General features: G+C 56.9%; 6 protein-coding genes across 6 annotated transcripts; 4 read left to right on the forward strand and 2 right to left on the reverse strand.

The window, feature by feature from the left end:
• Positions 1-1,354: 1,354 nt before the first annotated feature.
• B0I36DRAFT_253623 (uncharacterized protein) lies at positions 1,355-2,498 on the forward strand (the record flags this gene model as incomplete). The annotated part of the gene is made up of 2 exons (XM_046150769.1): positions 1,355-1,429; positions 1,497-2,498. The coding sequence occupies 2 exons, from the start codon at positions 1,355-1,357 to the stop codon at positions 2,496-2,498; spliced, it is 1,077 nt and encodes a 358-aa protein (XP_046006550.1).
• Positions 2,499-4,466: 1,968 nt separating this feature from the next.
• On the reverse strand, positions 4,467-7,117 carry B0I36DRAFT_37461 (uncharacterized protein). Its single transcript, XM_046160291.1, has one exon. It carries the CDS (start codon positions 6,978-6,980, stop codon positions 4,656-4,658), a length of 2,325 nt encoding a protein of 774 aa, XP_046006551.1. The 5' UTR covers positions 6,981-7,117; the 3' UTR covers positions 4,467-4,655.
• A 2,017-nt stretch (positions 7,118-9,134) lies between these two features.
• B0I36DRAFT_388525 (uncharacterized protein) lies at positions 9,135-11,787 on the forward strand. The gene is made up of 2 exons (XM_046161251.1): positions 9,135-9,442; positions 9,704-11,787. The coding sequence occupies exons 1-2, from the start codon at positions 9,418-9,420 to the stop codon at positions 11,689-11,691; spliced, it is 2,013 nt and encodes a 670-aa protein (XP_046006552.1). The 5' UTR covers positions 9,135-9,417; the 3' UTR covers positions 11,692-11,787.
• Positions 11,788-12,199: 412 nt separating this feature from the next.
• Positions 12,200-13,037, forward strand: B0I36DRAFT_335647 (uncharacterized protein). Its single transcript, XM_046155507.1, has one exon. The coding sequence runs from the start codon at positions 12,262-12,264 to the stop codon at positions 12,841-12,843; it is 582 nt and encodes a 193-aa protein (XP_046006553.1). The 5' UTR covers positions 12,200-12,261; the 3' UTR covers positions 12,844-13,037.
• Positions 13,038-17,266: 4,229 nt separating this feature from the next.
• Positions 17,267-19,479, forward strand: B0I36DRAFT_37485 (caspase domain-containing protein). The gene is made up of 6 exons (XM_046160312.1): positions 17,267-17,434; positions 17,509-17,623; positions 17,722-17,791; positions 17,867-18,692; positions 19,176-19,345; positions 19,412-19,479. Exons 1-6 carry the CDS (start codon positions 17,364-17,366, stop codon positions 19,435-19,437), a joined length of 1,278 nt encoding a protein of 425 aa, XP_046006554.1. The 5' UTR covers positions 17,267-17,363; the 3' UTR covers positions 19,438-19,479.
• A 749-nt stretch (positions 19,480-20,228) lies between these two features.
• Positions 20,229-24,204, reverse strand: B0I36DRAFT_368318 (uncharacterized protein; the record flags this gene model as incomplete). Its single annotated transcript, XM_046159600.1, has 2 exons — positions 20,229-20,526; positions 20,618-24,204. 2 exons carry the CDS (start codon positions 24,202-24,204, stop codon positions 20,229-20,231), a joined length of 3,885 nt encoding a protein of 1,294 aa, XP_046006555.1.
• Between the last annotated feature and the right edge of the window lie 539 nt (positions 24,205-24,743).

The raw sequence follows: 24,743 nt of genomic DNA on the forward strand, positions 1-24,743 counted from the left end.
TGAGACACTTGCTGCACAAGAAAGGGGCAAGTCTTGGGCAGAGAGCGGCTCACGAAAGCCGGACAACAGAAAAGTCTCATATAGCCCAACTATGACTTGGATGGTCCGGAAGTCCTAGCAACGGGAAGTTGCGAGCCTATCGGGTCGCCAGAGGACTGCCTGGCAAAGAGCAAGCATGTCAACATGTTGAACCAGGGAGCTGACTCCGAAGGCGCTTCCGGGAGCGGGCTGGGTGCTGTATCGCATCACGACAGCGCCAGCCAGTGGGTCTCTGTGGGGAGCTCGCAAAGGCTAATTCCACATGCTATGCACGTCTTCAGCCAGGCCCCAGTGGTCCTGAGCAAATGAGGAGCCTTGTTGCTCATCCAACGACGGACCAAGTGGGCAGCAGCAGGCCGCGGCCCCTGCTCAGCTGGGATTGAAGGTTACAGTGGATGCTTCAAGCCTGTAAGTGGCTTGCTGAACAGCTACGGAGGCCACTGCCTCTGGCCTTGTGGGAGGGTGACGTGTGCATGGTTTGCCAGGTTTGTGCGCTGAGTGTGCTTGTGCTGGATATGTCGATGCTCAAATGGGAGGACGGCAATCCGGAGGTCTGTCGAACAGACCGCAACCGGGACCTTGCGAGACATCCGAAGTGCGCTCCTCGAAATAGCAGATCTCGTGCCGGCACTTCTTGTGGAATGTGCCACTAGCCCTTGCCAAGGTCGCAAAAGATGCCGCCGCGCAGCTGTATTATCAGCATAAGCTGCTGGGTAGGAGTAGTGTGATCTGGGCTTGGCTGGCACATCAATATCGCGGGCTGTAGGCCAACTGTTTGGACAGATGCATAGAATTGATCCCAAGCCTTGACCTGGAGAAGCCACGGCAGGAGTGTAGTAGATGGGCAAGACTTTGCGCAAAAGCACTGACAGCGTGCAGATGGGGGGAGATGAAAAAAAAAAGAAACAGCGTGCAGTGGTGGTGCAAGCGGGCGCGCACAGATGGCAGGTGTTTCAGCAAACCACTTGAGCACCCACGTTAGCAGAAGCAGGTGCCGCTGCCCTGCCCTGGCCGGCCCTGCGCACTGCTGGGCTGGTGCCAGCAGGGAGCTCCAGCGCTGGAGGCCGGCGTTACTAGGCCAGCTGCAGCCCTTTTCGCTTACGGAGCCTCCCGCCAGGCAGGCGAGGCAAGGCCTCCTCTCCTCCCGGCCTCCTTCCCCAGCTCCAACCCCATCCACTCCTTCATCTCCTCTCTGACGGCACACAACCTCGCTCGCTTCACGACCACCTCAACCTCGACCTCCGGCCCCAAACCACCACCAGCAGAAACAAGTTCCACGACGCATACACTGCAAGCAATCCGCCAATCGCTTACCATGCTGTCTCCCGCCAAGCGGCAACAGCCCGAGGCGGTTGCAGACAAGGTCCTCAAGCGGGTCGAAGTCAGCAAGGTAAGATGAAGCTGCCATTTTTGCACACAGGCACCAGGACTGACCCGGCCTCTGTCCTGACTTCCAGATTGCCCGAAGGCTGCAAGGATGCCTCGCCCTCGCCCAGTTCAAGACCAAGCACGGTTGGGAAGACCTCACCCTCGATACCATTGAGCCCAAGGTGGAAGAGCAGATAAGGAGACGGCGCCAGTTTGAGGGCGACGTCCTGTCCGACTCGTCCTCTAGCACATCCGACCTCCCATACCCATCACGAGCTCTCATGAGCTCGCCGATGAAGGCGCCCTTCTTCTCCGACGCTGTCGGCTCCAGCAACGGCAGCACCGGCCACCGCAAGCGGACCTACATGGCCACATTTGACATGGCCATGTCCAGCCCGACCAAACGTTTCAGAATCTCGCCCACCGCCCACAAGTCCTTCCACACAGACGAGAACCCAACGAGAGCTCACAGGCAACTGATCCAGTCCTCTCCCATAAAACCTCGGCGCCAACAACACTTTACCACTTCCAACGGCCCTGATGTGTCATTTTTTCGGGGGACCCGCCGCCCCTCCGTGGATCTGACATCGCCCAATTTTGCGGCACCATCTGATGACGACGATGACATCCTTGGAATACACTCCTTCCGTGTCGATGCAAACCGGTCCTCGCCTCCACGGACACCTCCTATGCGTAACCGGAGCCTCAACCGCCGGTCTAATAAGGATCGCAACGGCGTCGCCACAGGGGCCAAGTCGGGTGAAGAAGGCGCAGACCTACTCCTGTACCTCGCTGCCTCGCCATCGCCGGCGATGCCTTCGGGCAGGACACGCATGGAGCCTCCCTCGACGCCTCCGTCCAAGAAGGACCTCGCCCTCCCGTCTTCGATGATGACCACTCCCGGTGGCGGCAACCTGTTCCCCACAACACCCGGCCAGCCGTTCGACCTGTCGGACTTTGTCAACATCACCCCAAGCCCAGCTCAAAAGCAGTGGAAGACTCCTGGAGGGTTTTCTGCTGCACGGACGCCCCGCAGCTTGACACGAGCACGGCTCACCTTTGATGAACCCTTGCAGCTCAACGGCCTCTAAGACTCTGATGCTCCATGGCCAAATCACTACCGAAGCACAGACCCGGTTCTAATGGCAACTACAATTTCGCTCCGTCGCATAATACCCTAGTCATGTCTTTCAAGCCTCGACATTGACGACACAAACAAGCTGTCCTCACGAGCACGCCATGTGCTAACGACGTATGATCGGCGACTTGTTTCTTTTTACAAGAAGCCGCATGAACGCCTCGATCCAGACCGTGTCTGGAGCCGGACTTCTCGGCTGAGTCTCATACAGGCATACTTGCACCAAAAGCACACGACACCATTTCTTCACGGTGACATAATTTTTTCTTTGTTCGAGTTTATTTCCCTGTACAGCGCTTTGACATCATCATGTTTCTTCATGCCACCACACGGCTGATTAAGAGGATCTCCTGGGAGGAGACCTGAGGACCCCGCCGCTTTGATTTCATTGTGTACGGAGTATGAGGGAATGTTGGAGCGACAGACGCACGCCAGATGCTGGCGCTGCTGCTACTGGAACAATGGCGTCTGGGAGTGCATGTTGCTTTGCGCCAGCCCGGTTCACACGAGGCTGGCTGGAATCTTGTTTGTGCAAAGATGGTTGGGCTGAGATGTGGGCCACTCTACGCGTCGGGCGCGTGGAGCTGAGCACGTGTGACGCGACTTTTCGTGTCAATTAGTTAGTGATCGCCAATCAGAATCCCTGGATCTTAGTGAGCTAGTCCTCTTTTGCCAAGTGCATGCATCGCAGCTGGGACGCCCCACGGGTCTCGAGACAGGCTAAGACGTGTGAATTCATGCATGTTCGCCCGGGCATGCTTCACTACATCACGATTTGTAGCGGGCAATTTAGTGAGCAGTCTTTCGTCCTGACGTGAACGATGCGCGTACGGGGGGTCCGGAGTAAGCCTGTGCATCGCCCGATCAAATGACTCACGACACTTTGGACCGTCAATCACATGATGATTGAACCGGACAAACCTTTGGGAGAGTGGGCTCTTTCGACCCTCGTCCTGGAGCCTTTTTTTTTTTCCACTGAAAGCGGACCTCCATACCGCGTACCGCACGCACGGAGGACATGACGTAGGCCATACTATGGTTACAACCACGGCAACCCTTTGGACCGTGGGAAGAAGAAGGAGGAGGAGGAGGAGGAGGAGGGGAAGGGGGGGGGGGGTGAGTAGAGGCGCGGGGGAAGGAGAGGGGGGATGGAGGGGGGATCTCAGACCAATGGTCGCGCCGGGCTCTCTCTCCCGACTCTCTGTCTGCTTGGCAATGTTTGCAAGTGATAATAACGTCCATCATCATGGTTGCTCCCCTTCTCAATCTGTCCTTTTGATCCTCCGATTGGTTAACTTCCCGTGGGTGTGAGTGTTTGGAATGTTTGCAGGTGAGTGTGTTTATAAACGGTTTGCAGTCGGCAAATAGCCAAGAGCCAGTACTGCGTGCAATCCTATGTGTGACGTAGGCTTGCGCCTTGCACACATGCGGGCAGGTGTTTGCGTAAGTAGCGTATGTATGCCATGCAAACAAGGGCCTATGTTAGCATCCACTTGGCCACAAGAGAACGGCTAGACGCGCAGATTATGCATTGCAGTACGGAAGGCCACTTTGTGTGTGCGTGCGAGTCACTTTTGCAGTGTGTCGAGAGAAGCCAGATGATATATGTACGTCAAGTATTGATGGCTTATATACGCAATATACAAGGAGCGGCTGATGCCAGTGGCCCCTCGATTGTAAGAGAACAGACAAATGAGGCCCCTCGAACCTCACAAGACGTAGTGCCGCCTTAGTCGACATAGGTAACTGCCACTTCCAACTTCGTTCGTTCTCCCTCTTCAGGGCCCTTCCCTTGGCCGTGCCTTTGGTGTCTTGACGACACACCATGGCTTTGTGTTGAAGCGCCTCCCACCATCCTGTTCCGGATATGATCCCTCCTCTTCCTTGGTTGTGGGTATCTTTGCTCTCCCCGCTATGCTTCGAAATGAGTGTGTGCAGATTACCTAGAATGTATAGCCAAAAATTCAAAAAGAACCCCAGGTCCTTACGCGCTCCTTTTTGTACGTGCATGCCTATATACGGTGAAATGAATGTGGGGGAAACAACGTGCATAATGAAAAGACGACTTGAAAGCGCACTCCCATAAAATCACAAGTTGGGGGGAACGGGATCACATGGCACGACCGACGCTTGTTTGACTGCCATTGCTCCGCTTGCGTGCAACGCCCGGACCGATGTCTGGGCCAGGCTCGCTCCAAGCAGCCTCAGACACAGTATGCGTCGAGTATTTGGACGAGGATGAGCTGTGAGTGCGCACATGCGCCTGGCGCGGCGGCGCAGGTTCCTTGGCCTTATTGGCGAGATCTGCAGCGTTGGGCGGCATGGCAGCACGAAGCTCCGGTCGGTCAAGGTCAAAGGGGTCGGAGCGGACTCTGTTGCGTCGTGTCTGGAAGGACTCTTCGCTGACGGCCGAATCCCGATACACGCTTTCTGCCTGCTGCCGCCTCATCACAGCATTGCGGCTTTCTCGTCGCGCATGCTGGACTCCTTGGACGTAGTTGGCGGGGCCTCTGGCTTGTGGGTTTGTCGGTATTGCGTTTGCATCCGAGAACGGATCTGTCCCAGTCGGGGCGGACAGAGGCATGACCATGGCAGAGACGTGTGACATTGAGTTGACGTCCGAGAAAGGATCCGCAGGGTCAAAGTTGAGGCCCAGATTGCTCAAGAAATGATCTGAAGGTGCCGCTTGCCGAGGTTGACCTGGCCTTCCAGACGCAGGTGCCTTCGTAGGCTGTAGAGTACCACCAGTCTTTGGAGCTGGGGCGCCGTCGTTGGCGATAGGCCCTTTCCGTGTTGGAATAGGTGGCGGCGGATCCTGATTCGAGACAGCATTGGCGCCCATCACGTTTGAGCTGGCACGGATACTGGATCGGTCGGTGGTCTGATCGGCAGGCTGCCTAGAAGGTTGGGCGCCGCCATCTTCCGGCTTGATTGTCCAGTTTTGAGCTTCATCTTCTGTTAGGCGGTCCCACCAATCCGGGAAATCGCGTTTTGGTACAAGTGTGGCGGGTGGTAAGCCAAAGCCCGAGTTATTGCGGCTATGTCCCCCTGCCATCAGGGGCCCATACTGCGACGGTCCTCTGTCGAGATCAACATCCGTCCGCTTGCGAAGCCCTATAGCTTCAGCCGCTCTGACGCCGAGTTCGACCATGTGAAGAGATGCCTGCTGGTATTTGTAAACCATGGACGCCTTGAACTTTTCGCTGACAGGAGTCGGGCCTATGGATGTCCGCGTGATGACGTAGGGTGCCTTCTCGCGTATACCGCGCTCAGTAGATGCGGGCGAGCCGGGACTTCGTGGTCCGTTTCTTCTTCTCCGGCGCCAGCAGAACAAGAATGCCAGAATACCAATCAGGACAACTGTGCCAGCCACGCCGCCGGCCACAGCCGCAGTGGCCTGAGGACCCATACCACCACCGCCGCCCTCCAGCGATGGCAAGGCGGTCTCTGGAGGTCTTGTATCTGAGATGCTCGGAGTGACAGGTGGTCGAGGCGCCGAAGAAGCCCCAGGCGAGTCAGGCGATGCAGGCTGGGTAGGAGCTACCACAATCTCGCCCAGTTCGTTAGTTGACGTGACAGGCTCGACAACTTCCGAGGCCTCACTCGGACCCGGTCCGGCCAGAACGGGTACGCCCAGCGGTGCTGTACTTGTACTTGTCGTCGTTGCTGTGGCTGTCGCCGTGGAGGGCAGGACTACACCATCGGCAGTCGTGGACGGTGTGGTCTGTCCGTCCGACCCTGGCTGCTGCTCGGTAGGTTGTGGTTGAGTGTCCGCCGGCACATCCGTGGAGGGTGCCGCGTTTGGTGTAGTTGTGCTATCATCCACTGGTACTGTGGTCTCAGAGGCCGCCACACTAGTGTTTGTCGTTGTCACTCCGGGCACGATAGCTGCTGTGGTCGTCGCAGTGGTTGGCGACGGGGCCAGGGCAGGATCCTGGACTGGCTGTTGAGTGGTCTCTGGCTGAGGCTGGGCCGGTGGCGGAGCCGGTGCTGAAGTTGCGACAGCCGTGGTAGGCGCAACGACATCTTGCGCAGGAGGTGGGTTTTGGGCGGGAGGCACGCTAGCTGAGATGACCTGTGTCTGTGTTGTTGCTTGTGCCGTTGTCTGAGCCTCGGTAGATGTGGTGGTGACTTGCGTCGCTACTGTTGTCGTGACTGCTGATGTCGTTGAAGGCTCGGCCTGAGATGGAACCGCGATTGGGACAGTGGCAGCTGGCGAAGTCTTAACAGACTCGGCCGAGGTTGATGACGAAAGATCTGGGGATGCAGTCACTTCCAAGTTTGCGGTCGTTGTCGTTGATGTGACCAATGTCGTGGTCAGCAAGGAAGACGTCGTCACGGTCACGTTCCTCGCGGCGAAAGGGACAGCCGTGCATTTCTTGCCCCCTATCGTCGTAAGAAAGGCCCCAGAGGGCAGATTGGCGTTAGTAGCCATGGAGGCCAACAGGCGCGGAGCCGAGCGAGGGAGGCGAGACCAGTCGCGACGAAGTGAAATCGGGCGAGTGCGTTTGCTGTGGTGTCGTCTTAATCATAAATGTCGTCGTTGCTCCAAAAAGTCATGACCCAGGTTACCAGCCCCGGGCAACGGATGCAAGCGGTGAAAGTCGAAGAGAAAGCAAAGAGTCCAAGGCCGCCTCGGCCGATCCAGCCTAATGGGACACCATACAATGGAAGCACCTGAGTTGATTCTCCGAGAGCGACGTCGACTGCTAGTGCCCGGTGCGCGGGCTCTTATTTGCAAGCGCCAGTCGTCCGTGCCTAGAGATCCTCCTACGGCTGAGTGTTTGCGAATCAGGGCGAACGTTGTTGTCGTCGAAAATCGAAGCCGCCACAAATACCAGGCGACAAGACTTGTGCGGAGAGGTGAACCAGCCCTGAACCAGAGGGACGCGATAGAGAAGCGAAGAGGATAGTATAGGAAGGAGGAGGAAGGTCACACAGATCCGGCTGGTCAAAGGTGACACCGGAATGGCACAGCCAGGAGCCAGGGCCGATGATGGACGTTGTAACGGGAGAGGGCAGGTGAGGCGGCCATCGTGGGCGAGGGATGGCATGGTGGTGCGAGGATGCCCGCAGGCGACCAGAGTCGTTGCGCCTGGTCTGGTCGGCCAGCAGGCCCTTGCTTGCATGGCCCATCCCGTACAAGCAGACAAACCAGCTGTAGGCTTGGCAGGAAGGAGGAAGGAGCCCGTGGCGTGCCATCTGGGCGTGGCAATGGAGGATGCGGCGCGGCAGCGTGTTGCAGGTTGATGCGACCCTGTGTCAATCCCAGGGGTGCTGCGGGCCCGCGCGGCGTCCCGATCTGGCTGGTGCCGTAGCACCACGGCGGCGCCACCCCGGTCCTGCGACACTTGTGAAGCAGCCAGGGCGGCCGGTGCTATACCTCCCCGTGGCCTATACGCGGTCTCGACGTCAATGCGCTGGACACAGTCAGCAGGAGGAGCACACGTTACCACGGACCAGCCGTGGCAGTACAAAACACCCGTCGTGGCCGTCCCTATTCCTCCTGGTTCTTGGCAGCCGTCGCGCGACCATCCGTTGGGGGCGGGCTGCCGTCATCAACAGACAGAGACCTGTCTGCGTGAGCAATGTCATCGTTGCACAAGGCAGGAACCAGGTCAGACTGCGGTGCAATGTTCCAGTCCAGCTGTCTTACCGTCCGCGCGATAGCCGGGCAAACACCAGCAGCCTCGTTGGCTGGCATATGTCGTCTAGAAGGGTGTACAGCGCCTTTGTTCGATACGTTCAGCCTTTGTGGCGCATACGACGGCGGTGTTTGCCATTGCATTCATCATGCTGGATGGACCATGATATCCTCTTGGCGCTCTTCAAGTTTCCAGGCAACACCATAGTATCTGAATCGACGCACGCCCGAGTCGGGTTGCCGCGATAGAAAACAAATCATGTTCAGAGCTGAGAAAGGTGCCTGTGGCCTGCAGCGAGCATGGCCTGAAACGGGAAACGGGGCTCGGCAGGCCAGGTTGCGCCGCAGAAGCACCCATGCATCAGACCACATGTCCATCCGGAGACAGTCGGGGAGACACTCACGGGCTGGGGCTGCTGGCCCACACCGCTCATGGCGTAGTCTTCGAGAGTTTCAATAATGCCAAAATTGGCATCGAAACCCCAAGGCTTGGTGGATCGGAGACATTCAAGGTTCTCCGTGACAAGCCGGGGATGCAAGAAACAGCCAGCGCGGGCGTACGGGGCGGCAGTCTGTTTGAAACGTCTCTCGAGCTATGAGAACTGGACCGTGGCATCGCACAGCCGGCCTCGATGGCTTCCCAGTCAAGTTGTCTGTTGCGTCCCAGCATCGAGTCTTTTTCTTCTTTGGCATGCTGGCCGGTGATGTTGGTAGACGGTGGTGGTGGTGCTCTCATGGCTTGTTCGCACACGCATTGACGAGCGGGCGGATGCGTGGCAGCTCTGCTCGTGCCTGCCCCATCAGGGTGCTGTACATGCATGGCCTGCGTCGGTGGTGTGTGCCGGGCCGGGCCTGTGCCGGGGCATCAGGAGCGGGGTGCCCCTCCGATCCTCAGTCCACCTGGCGACGTTGCCAACGCTCCACGCCGCTGGCACGCTCGCTCCTGATTGATGCTCTCCCTCGCTGGGTGGTGCTCCGTCTTCATTCCATGCTAGGACAGTCCGAGTCGCCCTCTGCCGCCGCCTCGCACTAGGACCTGCCTGCCGGCCACGATCCCCTCCACGCCACAGTCCCACCCAGCCTCGGATCTTCATGCAGCTCACCTTCCTAGAGCTTGCTTGCGTGTGACGTCGGTCCCAGAGCTCACGTCCATGCCCCTTGGCTCACGATCCCTTTGCGAGAGGTGTGTCCGGACTCGGCCCTTCCACGAGTGTATGGTACGGTCAACATGTTTGGCACTCTCACCAGCTTAGGTAGGTAGAGGCCAGTTCCGGTTTGTCGCAGCAATATCCAATTATAATGATGCCCCAGGCCTGTAATTGAGGTCGAGCAGAAGTCTCGTGCTTGGCAGTCTGAGATGTGTCACATCATACACGAGAGTTTAGCCCTGGCCCTCCGATCAGGTCGACCGGGACAGTCTGGTCGGGCTCCAGAATGCGTCCCAAAGGGGCAACGATGGTTGCGGCCAATGTGCTCCCAGAACGCAACATGCTGACTTGCATCGTGGCCTACAGTTCAGTCGGCCACAGTTGGGCCTCCGCCGAAGGATGTGCCGCCACCGACGCAGATCGTGCTTCCGGAGTACCACCCGAGGCTTGATGACAATGACACCAACGCAAGCCCTCCACACATAGCTGCAGATTCTCTAGTACCCTTCCTGCAGACGCTGTATCGTCCGCCCCAGCTTGATGAATCATACTTCAAGGCTCTTGGGGTTCACGTCCACGACAATGTTTCCACTGAGGATATCATCCCAGATCCGGCCTTGCTGCCTCAAGCCACCGGCTGGGAGGACATGACTCCCGAACATGCTCAGGACGTCAATAAGGATTTCCAGAGGCCTCTTTGCAACGGCAACAAGTCTCCGGACGCCAGGATCTATACAGACAGGAGGAAAGAGCTGTCTGCAGACAATCAAGCGGCCTTCCGAACCCTTCGCCGCATCAAGCCCGAGCCAGGCAAGCAGGCTGTCCGGCTGGGAGGAAGCTACGAGTTCTTCAAGCAGATGGACCTCATGGCCGGGTTCTGGGACGATACTTCTCTGCCGGCGCAGAAGTCGAGCGAGGACGATGTGTCCAAACAGTTGGCACGGGAGGATAACGACGACCACTCACCGCCGGGAGCTACGCCAATCCTACACCCTATAGATGGCAGTCTCGACCAGGCCGCGCACGCTCTCGTCGCCGCAACCACCGAGCCTGTACGCCCTCATCAGCAAGACGATGGCAAGGACGACAAGCACCGTGTTGAGGGCCCCGAACAGGTTGTCTTCCGCACGGGTGTAGGTTCGCAGATGCCTGCGTCCTACCGACATGACATGGTTAGCGCCTTCATCAAGCTTGTCGCGTACGATTTTGGCTGTAACATAGCGCCATCGCGAGTCGAGCCTCGGTTATACCTCCGGGCGCCAACTTCCGCTGAGGCGAACCAGCCCTCTACGGTTCCCATGACGGTGCCATTATCCAGTCCTGATGAGATCAAACCCAAAATCCATGGTAAATTGGTCAAGGAGCCGAAGTGCTCCCACCTCCCCTCCGGATGTACATTCCTCTTTCGCATGCCTACCACCCGCGAAGCCGCAAGGGCGGGGATAGTCGAGGGACCTGTGGCGGCTGTGTCGATTCGCAACGCGACCTCTTTTACACCAACCTCGTCTACTACCTCACCCCTAGATTCACGCGCAAGCTCACAGCCTGCAAAGGACGAGGGCAGCCTAGACGCCCGTCTCGACCTCGGCCGAGAAATCATCGCCGCTCTGGTCACAGCACAGCTGCGTGACCGGGAGGGCAGGACAGAGCAGCGCATCGGAGAGGGGAAATGGTGGGCGAGCGAGAAACGCTGGGGTGGCGGCCAAGGCGGGCCCATCGGGCGGGAAATCGACAACAACACCGAGATCAGTAGCACGCACCAGGTTGGTGACGAGCCAGACAAAATGTCCCCACCATCCTCATCGTCCCCCTCGACGAAATCTCCTCCCCAGGCCCGGACTCACCTCCAGCGAATCACTCCAAGCAACAAGCGGCCCCGCAAGACCCTGAGCATATACGACAACTACCGCATGGTTCGCAAGCCCGCGTCCAACTGGGACAGTAAGGCGCGGTACCAGGCAATAGGGAAGCAGCCAGGCGCCGACTACGACGATATTTTCTTGTTTAGCAGCTTGTTCCATCACTTCTCGGTGGTCAGAGTGCGCGTCCCCAAGGTGCTTTTGCGCATCTTCGAGGGCGACGTGACCTCGGCAGCGGTAGCAGCAGCAGCTGGGGAGACAGCGCTCCCGACGGCGACGGCGGCGGGAGGGGCAAGACCTTGGGGAAAGCTCGAGGTCTGGCGCACACAATGGTTCGACCTTTTCATTGTAAAAGACCGGCTCGAGGCCATGAGACTGCTCTGGGGCGTCATGATGTGGCTCATGCGCGAGACTGCCAACGAAGAGAGTGTCGGGTCTGGCACCGGTCGTGGTCAAGAACATACAGCCCCTGATGTGGTGACGAAGGATTCGTAGAAACCTTGAGGGAAAATGAGCAAAGTAGATGCGAGCGACGAACGACATAACGATTCGTCGAATCAAGTGCATGAAATATGTAAATGAGTTTGGCTGTGAACATTTGAGTGAATATGCGCCGACGTTTTGATAAAATGTACCTTTTATGCAAGCACACGTTCCGCCTTGCCGTCAGAGCAAGTCATAAACAAACCAAACAACTTTACAAACCATATCACATTTACCAACAAATAATAAAAGAAAGAAAGAAAAACACCAGCCTGCAATTTCCTGCTGGAGCAGCATTCGAACTCTCTCCGGACCATGAAGAATTTTTCCCAATGACTTGACTATCGCGTGCTGTTGTTGCTCCGCAGCAAAATCTAGAATGACTATGCGTTCCATCTGACAATAATGGATCATGATTGTTTTTGGTTCAGAATGAAAGGGTTAACAGAACCTCCGAGACAAGATGCGGCCGCATGAAAAGCCACCACCACCACCACCACCACCACCACCGCCGCCGCCGCCACCACCCAGGGCGCTGGTATCCAACCCGACTCTGGCATCCTGTCGAGATCGACAGGAACGATGCAAGTCGAGGCGATGGACCGGGGAGGGGGGCAAGGGGGTCTTAGACAGACGCACGACACACCAACACGAAGATTGAACAAACATTTTCCAATCACGAGCTCCGCAAGAGTCCAACTAGCAGCAAACATGCGGATCGACTCAGGCCTCCAGCCGCGAGACAAGGACACACACACATCCATGCACGTCCATGTCATGCCCGCTGCAAGTCGGCAGAAAGAAAACGCTGGCTTTATCCAAACGCACGCCCCCCGTCGTCATCCTCCTTCTCCAGCAAAGGTCAATGCCCTGAGACACGTCATGTGTGTGTCCATCCCAAGCCTTCGGGTAAGGCGAGACTCAGCCTTGTGGGGGGAGGTGGGTGACGGTGCATATAGACGACAGGCACAGATGCAGGAGCATCGAGGTGGGCTGAACCGGCCATGCTGCACACAGGAAAGTAGAGTAGGCGTCGTTGGAACCATTGTCATAGTACAGCGGAGTATTTTTCGAGATGACCTGACTAAGACTGCAAGTCGACTGGCTCAGCCTCACCCACCTCTCAGCCTGGAGAGCTGCAGGAGAGCTACGAGCAGACGATAGAGTCGCATCTGTGCTGCAGGGGATCAACCGTCAAGGCTTACTGCTGCAGCTCCTGGCAGCTCTGTAGTCGGCTTCGGCCGAAAAAGCTCAAAAGAGCCCCCAACCCGGGACCCTGCACAGCAGAGATGCAAGCCACGCGGGGATCCCGCCACATCGCGTGGAGCAAGACTGAGGAGAAGCCTGGTCGAGGACGGGTTCCAATAGGTTGGGGTGTTCAGCTTGGCCGTGCGTCTTACAGACGACCGACCCAAGGGTACGGTACGCAGTGCATGCATGCATGTACTGCGCCCGGGTCGTTGTGGCAGACGGGCTGCAGCAGGGCGACGATGACGATGCATAAGGTAGGTAACTAAAAGTTGAACCCATGGGCGCTGTTGTGCCTTTGGGGCGCAGCCTCCACACGTTGGTAGCGGCCGAGCATACTACTTCGATGCCAGCAGCCAAAGACTGCTCTCTATTGGTCGTCCACATCCCACGCATCGGGATTTATGCATCTTGGCTAGCAGCCCATGTAACGTATCGAGGCAAACGCAAGATGAACAGCCTGTGGCGTCTCCATCGCGCATGCGACGAGCATCGTGATGCAGGGCAGCAGCCAGGCTGGCTACGACAGTAACTGGTGTGACCGTTGCGTCTCGACGACGACTTGCTCGTGAACACGTACCAGGGCGGAGCTGCCTTTCAGTGCACAGAATCTGGGGTTCTAGCCGGCGCTTCACCAGCTAGGTCTGCTCTGCACTCAAAGATTGGCTTGTGTGCCAGTCGCCCGGGAAGCTGACCACAACTGCATGGGCAGATTGCTATGCATGCCACCGAGTCTCTAATCTCTAGCCGCCAAGGTGAGGTGCGCGGCTAGACACAATGTCTTCATGGTCAAGACGATGTGGGGAGACCAAGAGGGGAACTTGGCACAGGATATCAAGGACATGCGCGCTGATCTCAGACAGCTGTGCACAGCCCTGCCAAGGGCCAGTACACGCCAAGGCCTTGTACTTCTCTCTGCTCCCCCAATGCAGACACGGGGTCGATATGCCCCCTTGATGCAAAGCTTGACCGTTGTACACTATGCAGAGCAGGACACGACACGTATACTGCAAAGCCATTCAAGGCGCTCCGGCCGCCGTCTTGAAGGTTGAGGTATGCTGGCGTGGACGGGCAGACATGCTCTTGGCGATATTGGCATGTTCATCGTGCCTGATCAAATGCTTCGTGTCTTGGGCCAAGACATGTGGCACCAATGCGGAACCGCCCAAACGCCATTCAGAGACGAGCGTTGAGCCGGCGAGCTCCCGATTTGGGAACTCTCTCCATGGCTGTGTCTCCTCCGCGAGCCACCTGCCCGGAGAGACAACCCGATTGGGCGTTGTGGGAAGCCGTGTCTTAAACCACTCAACGCCTTGCCGCTGGCGACAGTCATCGCACGGCAACGGGTCCCAGCCCAAGTAAACATGTTTCGAGCATTGTTGCAAACTGATATTCTTCGCCAAAGATCATTGGCGTAATTGCTTTGGGTTGTTTCGACAATCACATTGGCTGGTTGTTCTGATGTTGAGAACGGGACCGAGCTGTTCGGAAAATTCGCCTCGCATTGTGCTGATCACGAAGCAGGCCGGTGGTAACACTCGACCAGTCGCAATACGCAGTATGGGCCACAGCTGTATCCCGGCAGGCCCGAGCTTTGCGCTACTTTAAACTGAGCCGTCCGTCCCGAAAAGGGTCTCCAATTGTGCTCCGGAGTACATGCTCCCTCCAACATAGGTTCGAGAGTTTTGAAGGCGACCCGCGTTCCAACATGAAATCAAAGTCTTGCCTAGGCGAGAGAGATCACTGCTGTTCATCCCACGGTGATAGCCAAGCCTGATGCGACAACGCAAAAGCCGCCCAACGACGGCGCCGAGCAGGAATCAGTCAGTGGTTGGTTGCATGCAGGTGGTTTTCAGGTCAGCCACAGGCTCGGGATCTCCGCGAACCATGCCTAATCTGGCCAACCCCTGCCCTGACGTGCAGAACTCATCCAATATCGCGTCGTGGCTCCCCGCGCGGCCCCGACCGCATGGCAAGTCCATGACCATGCCCGGGCACTCGAGACTAGGCTCTAAAGACCGCTAGTCTCGGGCAGCAAGTCCAACCACGTGATAGTCCTTGAACTTTGCTTGATTGTCATGATGCCGAATGCTTCATAATCAGTGGATTGGGGCATATCCAGAGTGCGAGGCTCATATGCTCGGCAACTGTGATTGCGGATTCCACGTGGATGCATCTTGTGCGAGTCGCTCCATCAACTGCGACACATGATCGGGTATTCATGGGCATTGCCAGCCATGGCGAAGGCGAGAAGACCCCGTTCCGGAGGCTCGTCACGAGCTCCTTTATGCTCTACGCGGCGTGTTGATTCATGACTGAACTGCATCAACTTGCAAACTCAATCAATGCTTGCGGCTCGGCTCTTCTTGCCCCAACCTGCATTGAGACTTAGGTATCTTGCAGGATCATGAGGCGATGGGTAACTCATAAGGCTGTCCGTGGTCTGTACCCTCGCACAACTAGAGTGACCATGCGGGGACAGCATTCGATATGCCGTTAGGCCAGGAGTTCAAAACAACGGGGACGTCCGCCGCCACCCGGCGCCGCCTGGGCTGTGTGCATGGTGGCTGCATTCTTTGAGACACTGGCGCATTCTGGTCTTCTGTGAGCAGCGGCGTGCCCACCGTGGGTCTTGTGGAAAAGCTTTGTAAAACTGGACGGGTGGCCGCAACATACAGATTCCCGTCCTGGAGAGTCTGGCATTTACGGCGGAATCGGCAGATGCAGGAGGCGCCATCGGAGAAATGACCGATCGTGTACTAGCTGCACGACCCGTCGGGCAGTCGGCTGTGCAAGCCTTGAACGGCAAGGGAGCCTCAAAGTCGTGGCCCGATATCACATATTCAGTTCATTGTGACGGTGGTGAGGAAACGGATGCGACCGCTGAATGGTGGTGACCTGTCGAAGGACATGGCAGTCGAATCGGACCTACTGAGCTTGTTCATGATGGTATTGGCCTCTTCATTGACTCCTGAGGCGGCTGCGTATCTCGACATAAGTAATGATTGGCCTCTCAGGTGGTCACAGCCGAGATTGTCATTGATGACCGCGAGGGGTGAATGCGATTGTTGAATGGGAAAGTCAACGGGTGGAGATGAAGCGCCACAGTGACAGCTGGGCAGCATCCCGATGGAGAAGCGAGGCCAACCAATCAGATCGAAGCCAACAAGAGTCTCTCGGGAATGCTCATCCCTGCTGCCGCAGCTCGGAGCGAAGTCGTTCCATGCGCAGTAGAGAGGACCATGTCGTCGCCGCCATGTGCTGACAACAGTCGTGCGTATCAGCTCACAGAGTGGCGACGAGGGCCCAGACCCAATATTGTGCTCGGCGGCAAAAGGGCGAGCTTGTCAGAATCGCTGCGTGGCAGGCAGGCATTGCGAGCTGATGAGCACAATGCAGGGGATGCCGGCCGGTGCTGAAGGCCAGGCTGGGCACCAGGCATCGGCAGACGAGCTGGAGAGGCCAGGCGGAGACCTTGAATGGATGCTAGCTAGCCAGCAGGGGGAGTGGGTGGAATTGGCCATGTCTCCGGGAGAGGACCCTGGAAGCGGCAGACCAGACGGTTTGTGGTGGCCTGCCCGGGGTCGTGCAGAGCTTGAGCAAGGGCGGTGACGATGATGATGGTGACGATGCCAGATGGGGGAAGGAGCAGGCGCCATTCAGAAGTCGTTGGCGAGCCGCCCAGCCCAGCCTTAGGTCGCCGCACGCCCCTCCTCGTCCTGGCCACGCCCGCGTCTCGCCCGCCGCACCAACCATCCATCCATCCATCCACACCTCCTCTAGCCTGGCCTCCATTGACCTGCGCTGCTCTGCCCATCAGCAAGCACCGCGTGTGCCGGCGGCTTGACGACGCACTTGGAACCTGAGCCCACCGCTTGCAGCCCGGCCGCAGCAACAAAGGCAGCACCAACTCCCGCAGCAGCAACAGCTCCGGCGCCAACCACGCGCGACCCCACCACGGCCTGCTCTCTCCAGGGCTCTTGCTCCAGTCCGGCCGACCCTTCCTCTCCTTCTTCCGCCATTGTCGCCGTTGCGCTTCTCCCGTCACGCCCATTCCAGCCACCACGCCGGGCCCTTCCAGAGCTCCGCCTCGATCCCAATCCGAGACTGCTACCCTCTCCTGCCTCTCTCTCCTGGTATGTTGTATAAAGCTCTGAGCTGTCGGCACTCTTCAGTCGACAGCATCTCCGCCCGGGCCCCTGTCGGCATCACCTCAAGCCCTAGTGTTCTGTCAAGCTCCAAACAAGCATTATCCTCGGCGGCCCTGCAACAGGCTGAAGATATCCATTTGTACCTACCCACCTGGACCTAACGTTTCACCAGCTAGGCACGCCAACGTCCCTGTCGGCCTACTTGTTGTTGTTTATTCTTTGTTGTTGAACCCGACGCTGTTTGTATCCTCTTGATCCAAAGTTTTGTCGCTCTTCGACACGGGGATGTCGTACGGCTATTCTGGCGGGTACGGTGGGCAGCCACAGCAACAATATCAGGGAGGCTATTACCAGCAGTCAGTCTTCCTTGCAAAGCCACATCGGCAGATGGCCTAGCATTAGCTCTTTCTGACGACGCAAATGTCTACAGGCCTCCACCACCGCAGAACTACACCAACAGCTATCCTTCCCAGAGCAGTGGCCACCCTCCATACGGCTACAACCAGCAAGCTCCTCCCCACCAGTATGGAGGGGGTTATAACCAGGTACTTCCGCTAGAGCATTCATCATGCTCCGTGTAAAAATGGCACGAGCAGTGTTTTTCTTGTAGGATCAATGAGCTAATCACTTTTTGCGCATCCAGGGCCCTCCCCCACCACAGCAGAACTCATACAACAATGCGCCACCACAAGGTCAATATGGCCGGCCACCTCGTACGTGATCCCGCAACACGTCATCTGGCGTTCCTAGATAAAAATATATCCAGAACTGACTTGTGGCCCTTACAGCAATGCCAACAGCCAACTCCAACTCCTGGGCTCACGGCAACACGAACGCGCCTAGGCCCCCACCCAGCGGTCCCCAATCGTTCGGTCACGGCGCCCCCCAGAACTACCAATTCAAGTACAGCACATGCACGGGTAGACGGAGAGCACTCCTGATTGGCATCAATTACTTCGGCCAGCGAGGCCAGCTCAGAGGCTGCATCAACGACGTTCGGAACATGTCGGCATATCTCGTAGAGCATTTCAACTACAAGCGAGAGGATATGGTCATCCTAACAGACGACCAGCAAAATCCCATGAGCCAACCAACAAAACAAAACATACTTCGTGCCATGCACTGGCTCGTCAAAGATGCGAGACCCAATGACTCTCTATTCTTCCACTACTCGGGTCATGGTGGACAGACGAAAGACCTCGATGGTGACGAGCCAGACGGGTACGATGAGGTGATATATCCGGTGGATTTCCGTCAGGTCGGCCATATCACCGACGATGAGATGCACCGAATCATGGTTCGGCCGCTCCAGGCAGGCGTTCGGCTTACGGCAATCTTCGACTCCTGCCATTCAGGCACTGCCTTAGATCTGCCGTACATCTACTCCACTCAAGGAGTGCTCAAGGAGCCCGACTTGGCGAAGGAGGCGGGTCGCGGCCTTCTGGGCGTGATCCAGTCTTACAGAGGTGGCGATCTTGGGGGCGTCATGAAGAACGCCTACGGATTCTTCAAGCAGGCCACCAATGGCGAAGACGCCTACAATCGATCAATGGCTACAAAGACGTCCGCCGCCGACGTGATCATGCTCTCTGGGAGCAAAGACGACCAGACATCGTGGGTGAACCCTCTCATTAATCTTGCATGCTACTGATACCCTTTCCGGCACATGCCTATATTTTCCTTCTCATTGCATTTGCACATTCTCGCACTAGCGGTTTCTTCTGAGCGTTCTCGCCAGCGAATTATCTTGTCTTCTTTTCTCGTAATGGTGAAGAAGAAGGAGCGGGCACAAGGATTACGATGGCACGACTTCATGTCTCGCTGGCTTGGATATTTACGTTCCGGGATGTGATCCATCTGAGGTGCATTCCATGTAGTATAGCGGCGCCTTCCTTTCTCAGTCCTTCTAGATTGCATTTTTCACGCTCTAGCGCAAGGTACAGCCTGAACATGGCTGTGATCTTGTGTCTAGGGCGACGAGTTACGTTGGGCAAAACGGACGTCGGAGTGCCTGGCTCAACTTTGAGCGCCGCAATCTGTTTGCGAGCTCATATGATTTTGTCGAAGGAATGCGCACTAACCTGCACCTGATGTTAGGGCCGACGCAACAATCGCGCAGCAATCCACTGGTGCGATGTCCTGGGCTTTTATCACCGCGCTGAAGAAGCGGCCACAGCAAAGCTACGTCCAACTTCTCAACAGCATCAGGGACGAGCTCGAGCCCCGATACTCCCAGAAGCCGCAGCTCTCGTGCAGTCATCCACTGAGTAGGTTGATCCTTTGCTCTTCAGCTAGTAGTTATCGCAAGACTCGTGCTGACATTACCACTGTAGACACGGACCTCCTCTTTATCGTGTAACGATATTCATGTACGAAATTGAGTAAAATGACTTGCATGTGCTCCGACCGCAACACTGTCTTGCAATACTTCTTTTTGGCGTGCTAGGAACAAATTTTGGGGTTGGTGATCTGGGATTTATATTGTGGGCAGTGCATGGACCTGATAATATCTGAGGCGAAAAACACCAGGTATAGCTTGTGCATACCCGCAGCAGCATATTCCGAAGATGGGATAAGACAATGGACACAGTCCGCTTTTTCGGACATCATCATGGTGATAATATCTTGTCGTGTAGACCAGAGGTGCCGCTGCATATAACCACCCTACCCCTGGAAGCGTCATTGGGCCACACTTCCGTTGTTCGACACTGACAGCCTCTCTGGGACAGGTTGCGCCTCGTGGCTGACGACAAAAGCTGTACTGCGGTTTCTCTCTCGGAAAATCTGCGGACAAATGTTGTTCAATTTCTCTCCACTCCTGTATACACAAAAAGCGAGACACCAAATCCTTTCCCCAAACAAACCGCCACCCTCTGAAACGCTACAGCGCTGCCATCATAACGCGCGGGCTGGATAATATACCAAAGCGTGAAAGAGAAAGGTAAAATGTCAGAACACCATTTACTCTTCCCAGAGCGTAACTAACCGTGACTGGGAAACCAAACGCCAAGCCTATGCTACTTCGTCCAGTGTGATGATAAATGATCATGAGTTTTTTTGGTTCCATCAGCAATAAAATCTCATGCCTGGGATCTCTTGACCAGCCTCAAGAGCCCCCGAGGGCACGGTAAACGTCGATAGTCATCATACTCAGGCAGATGACACCGTCTCCCTGACCTTTGCGGACGCGGCCGTCTTCTTCCTCCGCCTGTGCTCCTCGAGCGCCCCAACGAGCTTGAGCCGTGTCTGCTCCTGTTTGGCCCAGTCCCTCGCACTGATGCGCATGCGCGCGACCGCCCGCAAGAGGCAGGCAAAGACCTTGAGGTTGTTGGTGGGTTTCTTGACCAGACTGCCATCCTGTTGTCTCCTGTGTGACAGCAGTGCTTCGGGCGACTTGATGCCCAGCTGCTTGTGGATTTGGGTGAGGATGCGGAGGTCGGCCTTGTTACTGTTTCGGGGGGGAAAGCACCTTTGTGTTAGCCATACTCTTTATCGACAACAGGTCACAAGCAAAAAAGAGATCATGGTCCAAAACATACCAAGCATGAGCAATCTCCAGCTGCAAGGAGATGTACTTCTTTGCAAACGCGGCGTCGTTCCGCAGCTGCACCTCGCGTTCCCACCGAGCCTGCATCCACTGCATCTGAATCGCAACGCCACGGAGCTCCTGGGCGTGCTTCTTGGAGGCGGCATCGGCCGCGCGAATGACGGCTTCGTGATCTTGCTGATCCACGACATCCATGACCACATTGCCATAGCGGAACTGAGCAAGCGCGCCTCGTTTGATGGCCCCGTCCGCGGCCGGCGAAGGCTCGATGATCGCCTGCGGCTCGTCGTTGCGCGCTTGGATCCACGCGATAGCCTCCTTGGCGCCTTCCTTGAGGCGTTCGCAGTCTCGCTGCAGTTTCTCGGCCGCTGCGCGGTATTCGGAGCGCTCATACCTGGCACGATCTAGCTTGGCGCGGAGTTCTTTGCAGGCAGGCGTCAAGTAGGCGACGTCTGCGTTCGCTTGATCAAGTTGCTGCCGAAGCTCTTCGCATATTCTTGACGACTTCTCGACAGTCCGGTTGGCTCGCTCAAGCTGCTTCCTGAGATCATCAGATTCTCGCGTGGTTTGGGAGAACTTCTCATCCGCCTGCTTGGACTCCATCTGCTTGGCGCGCTCGAGCTGTCGGCGCAGCTGATCAATTTGCAGCATGGCAGCCTCAAGCTCTTCGCGTGCCTCTGCTAGCTCAAGCCGCAGATTCTCCGAGGCTCGGTTCGCATCTTCCATATGCTGCGCCCGACTGGACCCCTGGGTCTGCTCCCTTCGCAGCTGGTCGAGCTGTCGCTTAAGATCGAGGCACATCTGATCAGCCTCCCGCAACCTGCTGGCGGCATCTTCGGACTCTTCGTCGAGCGTCGCTTGCAGGACTTCTACCTCATCTTCCAGAGCTTCAATCTTTTCAGCTTGAGCTTGGTTGTTGAGCTGACTCTTGCGAAGGTCCGCACGTAGACCAGACAGCTCATTTCGCAACGAAGTCAACAGCGACTGCCGGGTTTCGAGCTCTGCGCGAAGTGAGTCGACCTGGTGATTCAAGGCATCAACCTCGATCTGATGACGCTCCGCTTCGCTTGTAAGGGCGCCTTGTAGTCTCATCTCATTGTTCGAAAGTGTGCCTTCCGAGTCCCGTAGCCTATCAATGGTGCGCTGCAAGCCGGAAGCCCTCTCCTCCACACGGTCGCGCTGCGCTTCCATGCTGCGTCGCTCGATTTCCCATTTCTCCATAGCGTTGTCGAACTCGTTATCCTTGGTTCGGATATCGGCTTGAAGAGTCGAGATCTCGCCATGCAATCGATCAATCTCTGACTTGAGCTGAGCTCGGACGTCTTGTTCTATCTTCCGTCCGTGGCTCTTCTCCTGGTCGAGGGTGAGCTCCAAATCTCTGATCTGGCCCTGGAGACGAGAAACTTCGCGCTGCAAGGCAGTAGTGTCGTCGCCTGACTTTGTGGGGCTTGCAGTGTGGTTTGTGCGTCCAGTGGCTCGTTCGAAGTCGAGGTCAGTCTCGAGTGTGGCGATTCGCTGTTGTAAATGCGAGACTTCGCGGCGGAGGGAAGCAGCTTCCTCATTGGCAGAAGACTCTCGTGTCCGTGCAGTGGAGCGCTCGGAGTCGAGTGTGGCATCCATCTCCTTTATCCGATTCTGGAGCCTTGTGATTTCCCGCTCCAAAGACGAAGTCTTGTCGCCAGAGGCATCCTTCCGAAGGTGCTGGATCTCGTCCTTGAGGTCCGCAATATCATCATTCAGACGATCGACCTCTGCCTTGTGTTTGCTCCGGGCATCACGGTCCATCTGCAGTGCGTGATCTCGCTCCTGCTCCAAGCTGTCCTCCAGCTCTTCGGTCCGCCTCTGCAGACGGGCCACGTCACGTTGTAGGGACGCGGACTCATCGCTCAGGGCATCTACACGGAGCTGTAGCAGGTTTTTCTCGTCTGTGCGCACTCTGAGATCATTCTGGGCGGCTTCCTTGGCCAGTGCAAGAGCCCGTTTCTCAGAGTCCCAAGACTCTTGTTGTTGTACGTAGCGTTCGGCGCGCGCCTGCAGTTGTGAGCTCGCCATTGCCGAGTCCGCAAGTTGCTTCTCCAACTGCGCGACCTTTTCTTCGGCTCTACTGAGCTCCGACTGCAAGCGTACTGTCTTTTCCTCGACTTGGCGTGAAAGTCCTTTCGTGACGACGGATTTGTTGGCCATCTCTTCGTGCAACTCCTCGAGGTCAGCCTCTGCGCGATTCTTGTCCGCATTTGCCTCTTGAAACCGTTCCTGAAGGTCGTCGTTTTCTCTTTCCAATTTGCGAATGGTTGCCTCGAGGTCCTCGATTGTATCCTTGGCCTCCGCAAGCTCTTCGCTTGCATGATTGTCGATTTCGCTCGCAGCAAGCTTTTCCTCGGCAGTTTTGTACCTCTGCTCGGCTTCGTCAAGCTTTCGTTCGAAATCGTTCAGTTCTTCGTCCCTCTCGTTGGCCTCGTTTTCTTTCTCGCGCAGATCGAGTTCCAAGTCGCGTATCCTCTCTTGCAGCTCTTCGATCTTGCCTTGGTCGGCATTGGGCTGGCTCTCCCGCTCTTCGAGCTCCGCGATTCGCTCCTGGGCCTCTTCAAGTTTGTTTTTGGCTTCCTCGATCTCGTCTTCACGGTCGTTGATTTCGCGATCTTTTGCTCGGAGATCTGCTTCGAGATCTGCGATGTCGTCCTGGTATTGCTCGATCTTGGCCCGGTCTTGGCTGTCGCGTTCCAACTGCCGGCGGAGGTCGTCGATGTCGGCCTCCTTGTCTTCGAGTGAGCGCTGCAGCTGTTCGATCTCTTCTCGCTGATTCTCGTTGGCATACTTCTTCTTCGCCTTCGCTTGGACGTCTAATATTTGTTGTTGATAGGTCTCAAGGTCCTTCTCCGCACTGGCCAGTTGCTTCTTGAATTTCTGCAGATCGCGCTGCATGGTGACCTTGTCGACCTTGAGTTCTGTGTTTTCTTTTAGCGCTGCCTCGCTGAAGCCCGGACCAGCTTTGCGAAGGGCTTCCTCCAGGAAGTGAATTTTGAGCTTGAGGCCAAAGTTCTCCTTCTCAATTCGATCTATCACGTTCTCCTGCTCGCGCAAGGACAACTGGTTGCCGTCATGTAGCGGGCCCTTATCGCCACCACGTCGTTGCGGCATGACCAGAGGTGTGGATGCCGAGGTATCTTCGTCGACCTGGGGGATTGGTGTTCTCTCCACGTATGACCTGGAAGCACCGTACAGGGAGGACTCGATGGGCACGTTTGTGACATCCATGTCCTCGCCGGCTCTGCCCAGAGCTGGTGTCGCGAGGGCGTGAGAGTTTTCCTTGCCACCGCGTCGACTGTTGCGTGTCGCGGATTTGAGCATCGGGGTGAACTCTGCGCCGCCAAGGCCTACTGGAAGGTTCTGCTTGTTGCCCAGAGGAGCACGGCTTCCGCGAGGAGTGCGCAGGCTGGGGCCGCGTCCAGCACGCAGCTGCTGGAGCAGGTTGTTGTCTTTCGAAGGCGACTGGAATGATGGCTCCTGGGTCATGTCGAAATCTGGTGGCGGGCGGCCTAGGAAGGTGGCATCGCCCAGGTTTGTCCTTGGGGTGTCCATGATGGGCGACGCGCCTCCTAGAGGGCGGTTTGTTGTGCGTGTCGTGTATAGCCAGCCAATGTGGTGATATCGAGAATGAATGTGGAGGGACCTGGTAGCTCTACGCGCACCTCCAGTCACGGGCAGTCGCGACGCATATGCTTGATGAGGGTCGTGAAGGATAGTGCCAAAGCAATACAGAGTTCCTGGCCAAGAAGAAATGGATGACAGGAAGAGGGCAAACACGCTATACAAAGACTGCAGAGAGTTGTGCTGGACAGGAAGCCAGACAGCAAGACATGGCGGGATGCAGACCGTGGTCGCGGACCCCAGGCGCGTCGTGCGGGAAAGACCCCAGTCGCAATGTTTACTTTGAAGGCGAGCGCGGGCCAATCACGGCGGGCGCCCCACCGGTCCGAACTGCCCCGCGGTTTGCCCAATGAGGCCTGGTCTGCCGGCCGAGAGTGGGGCCGTCGGTCGGCTTAGGCTGCGCTTGCGTGCCAGCGAGCACACCCGTCAGGTGCGGTGCGGTGCTGGGCAAGCTTTTGGTAGGCGGGCAA

Source organism: Microdochium trichocladiopsis, assembly GCF_020744255.1.
Source record: "Microdochium trichocladiopsis strain MPI-CAGE-CH-0230 chromosome Unknown B0I36scaffold_11, whole genome shotgun sequence".
NCBI lineage: Eukaryota > Fungi > Ascomycota > Sordariomycetes > Xylariales > Microdochiaceae > Microdochium > Microdochium trichocladiopsis.

Coding starts and splice junctions, on each gene's coding strand:
- B0I36DRAFT_388525 (XM_046161251.1), top strand. CDS start 9,418: ATGTTTGGCACTCTCACCAGCTTAG. Junction 9,443..9,703: donor TGGCACTCTCACCAGCTTAG/GTAGGTAGAGGC, acceptor CGTGGCCTACAG/TTCAGTCGGCCACAGTTGGG.
- B0I36DRAFT_37461 (XM_046160291.1), bottom strand. CDS start 6,980: ATGGCTACTAACGCCAATCTGCCCTCTGGGGCCTTTCTTACGACGATA.
- B0I36DRAFT_335647 (XM_046155507.1), top strand. CDS start 12,262: ATGCAAGTCGAGGCGATGGACCGGGGAGGGGGGCAAGGGGGTCTTAGA.
- B0I36DRAFT_37485 (XM_046160312.1), top strand. CDS start 17,364: ATGTCGTACGGCTATTCTGGCGGGTACGGTGGGCAGCCACAGCAACAA. Junction 17,792..17,866: donor TCAATATGGCCGGCCACCTC/GTACGTGATCCC, acceptor TGGCCCTTACAG/CAATGCCAACAGCCAACTCC. Junction 19,346..19,411: donor CTCGTGCAGTCATCCACTGA/GTAGGTTGATCC, acceptor TTACCACTGTAG/ACACGGACCTCCTCTTTATC.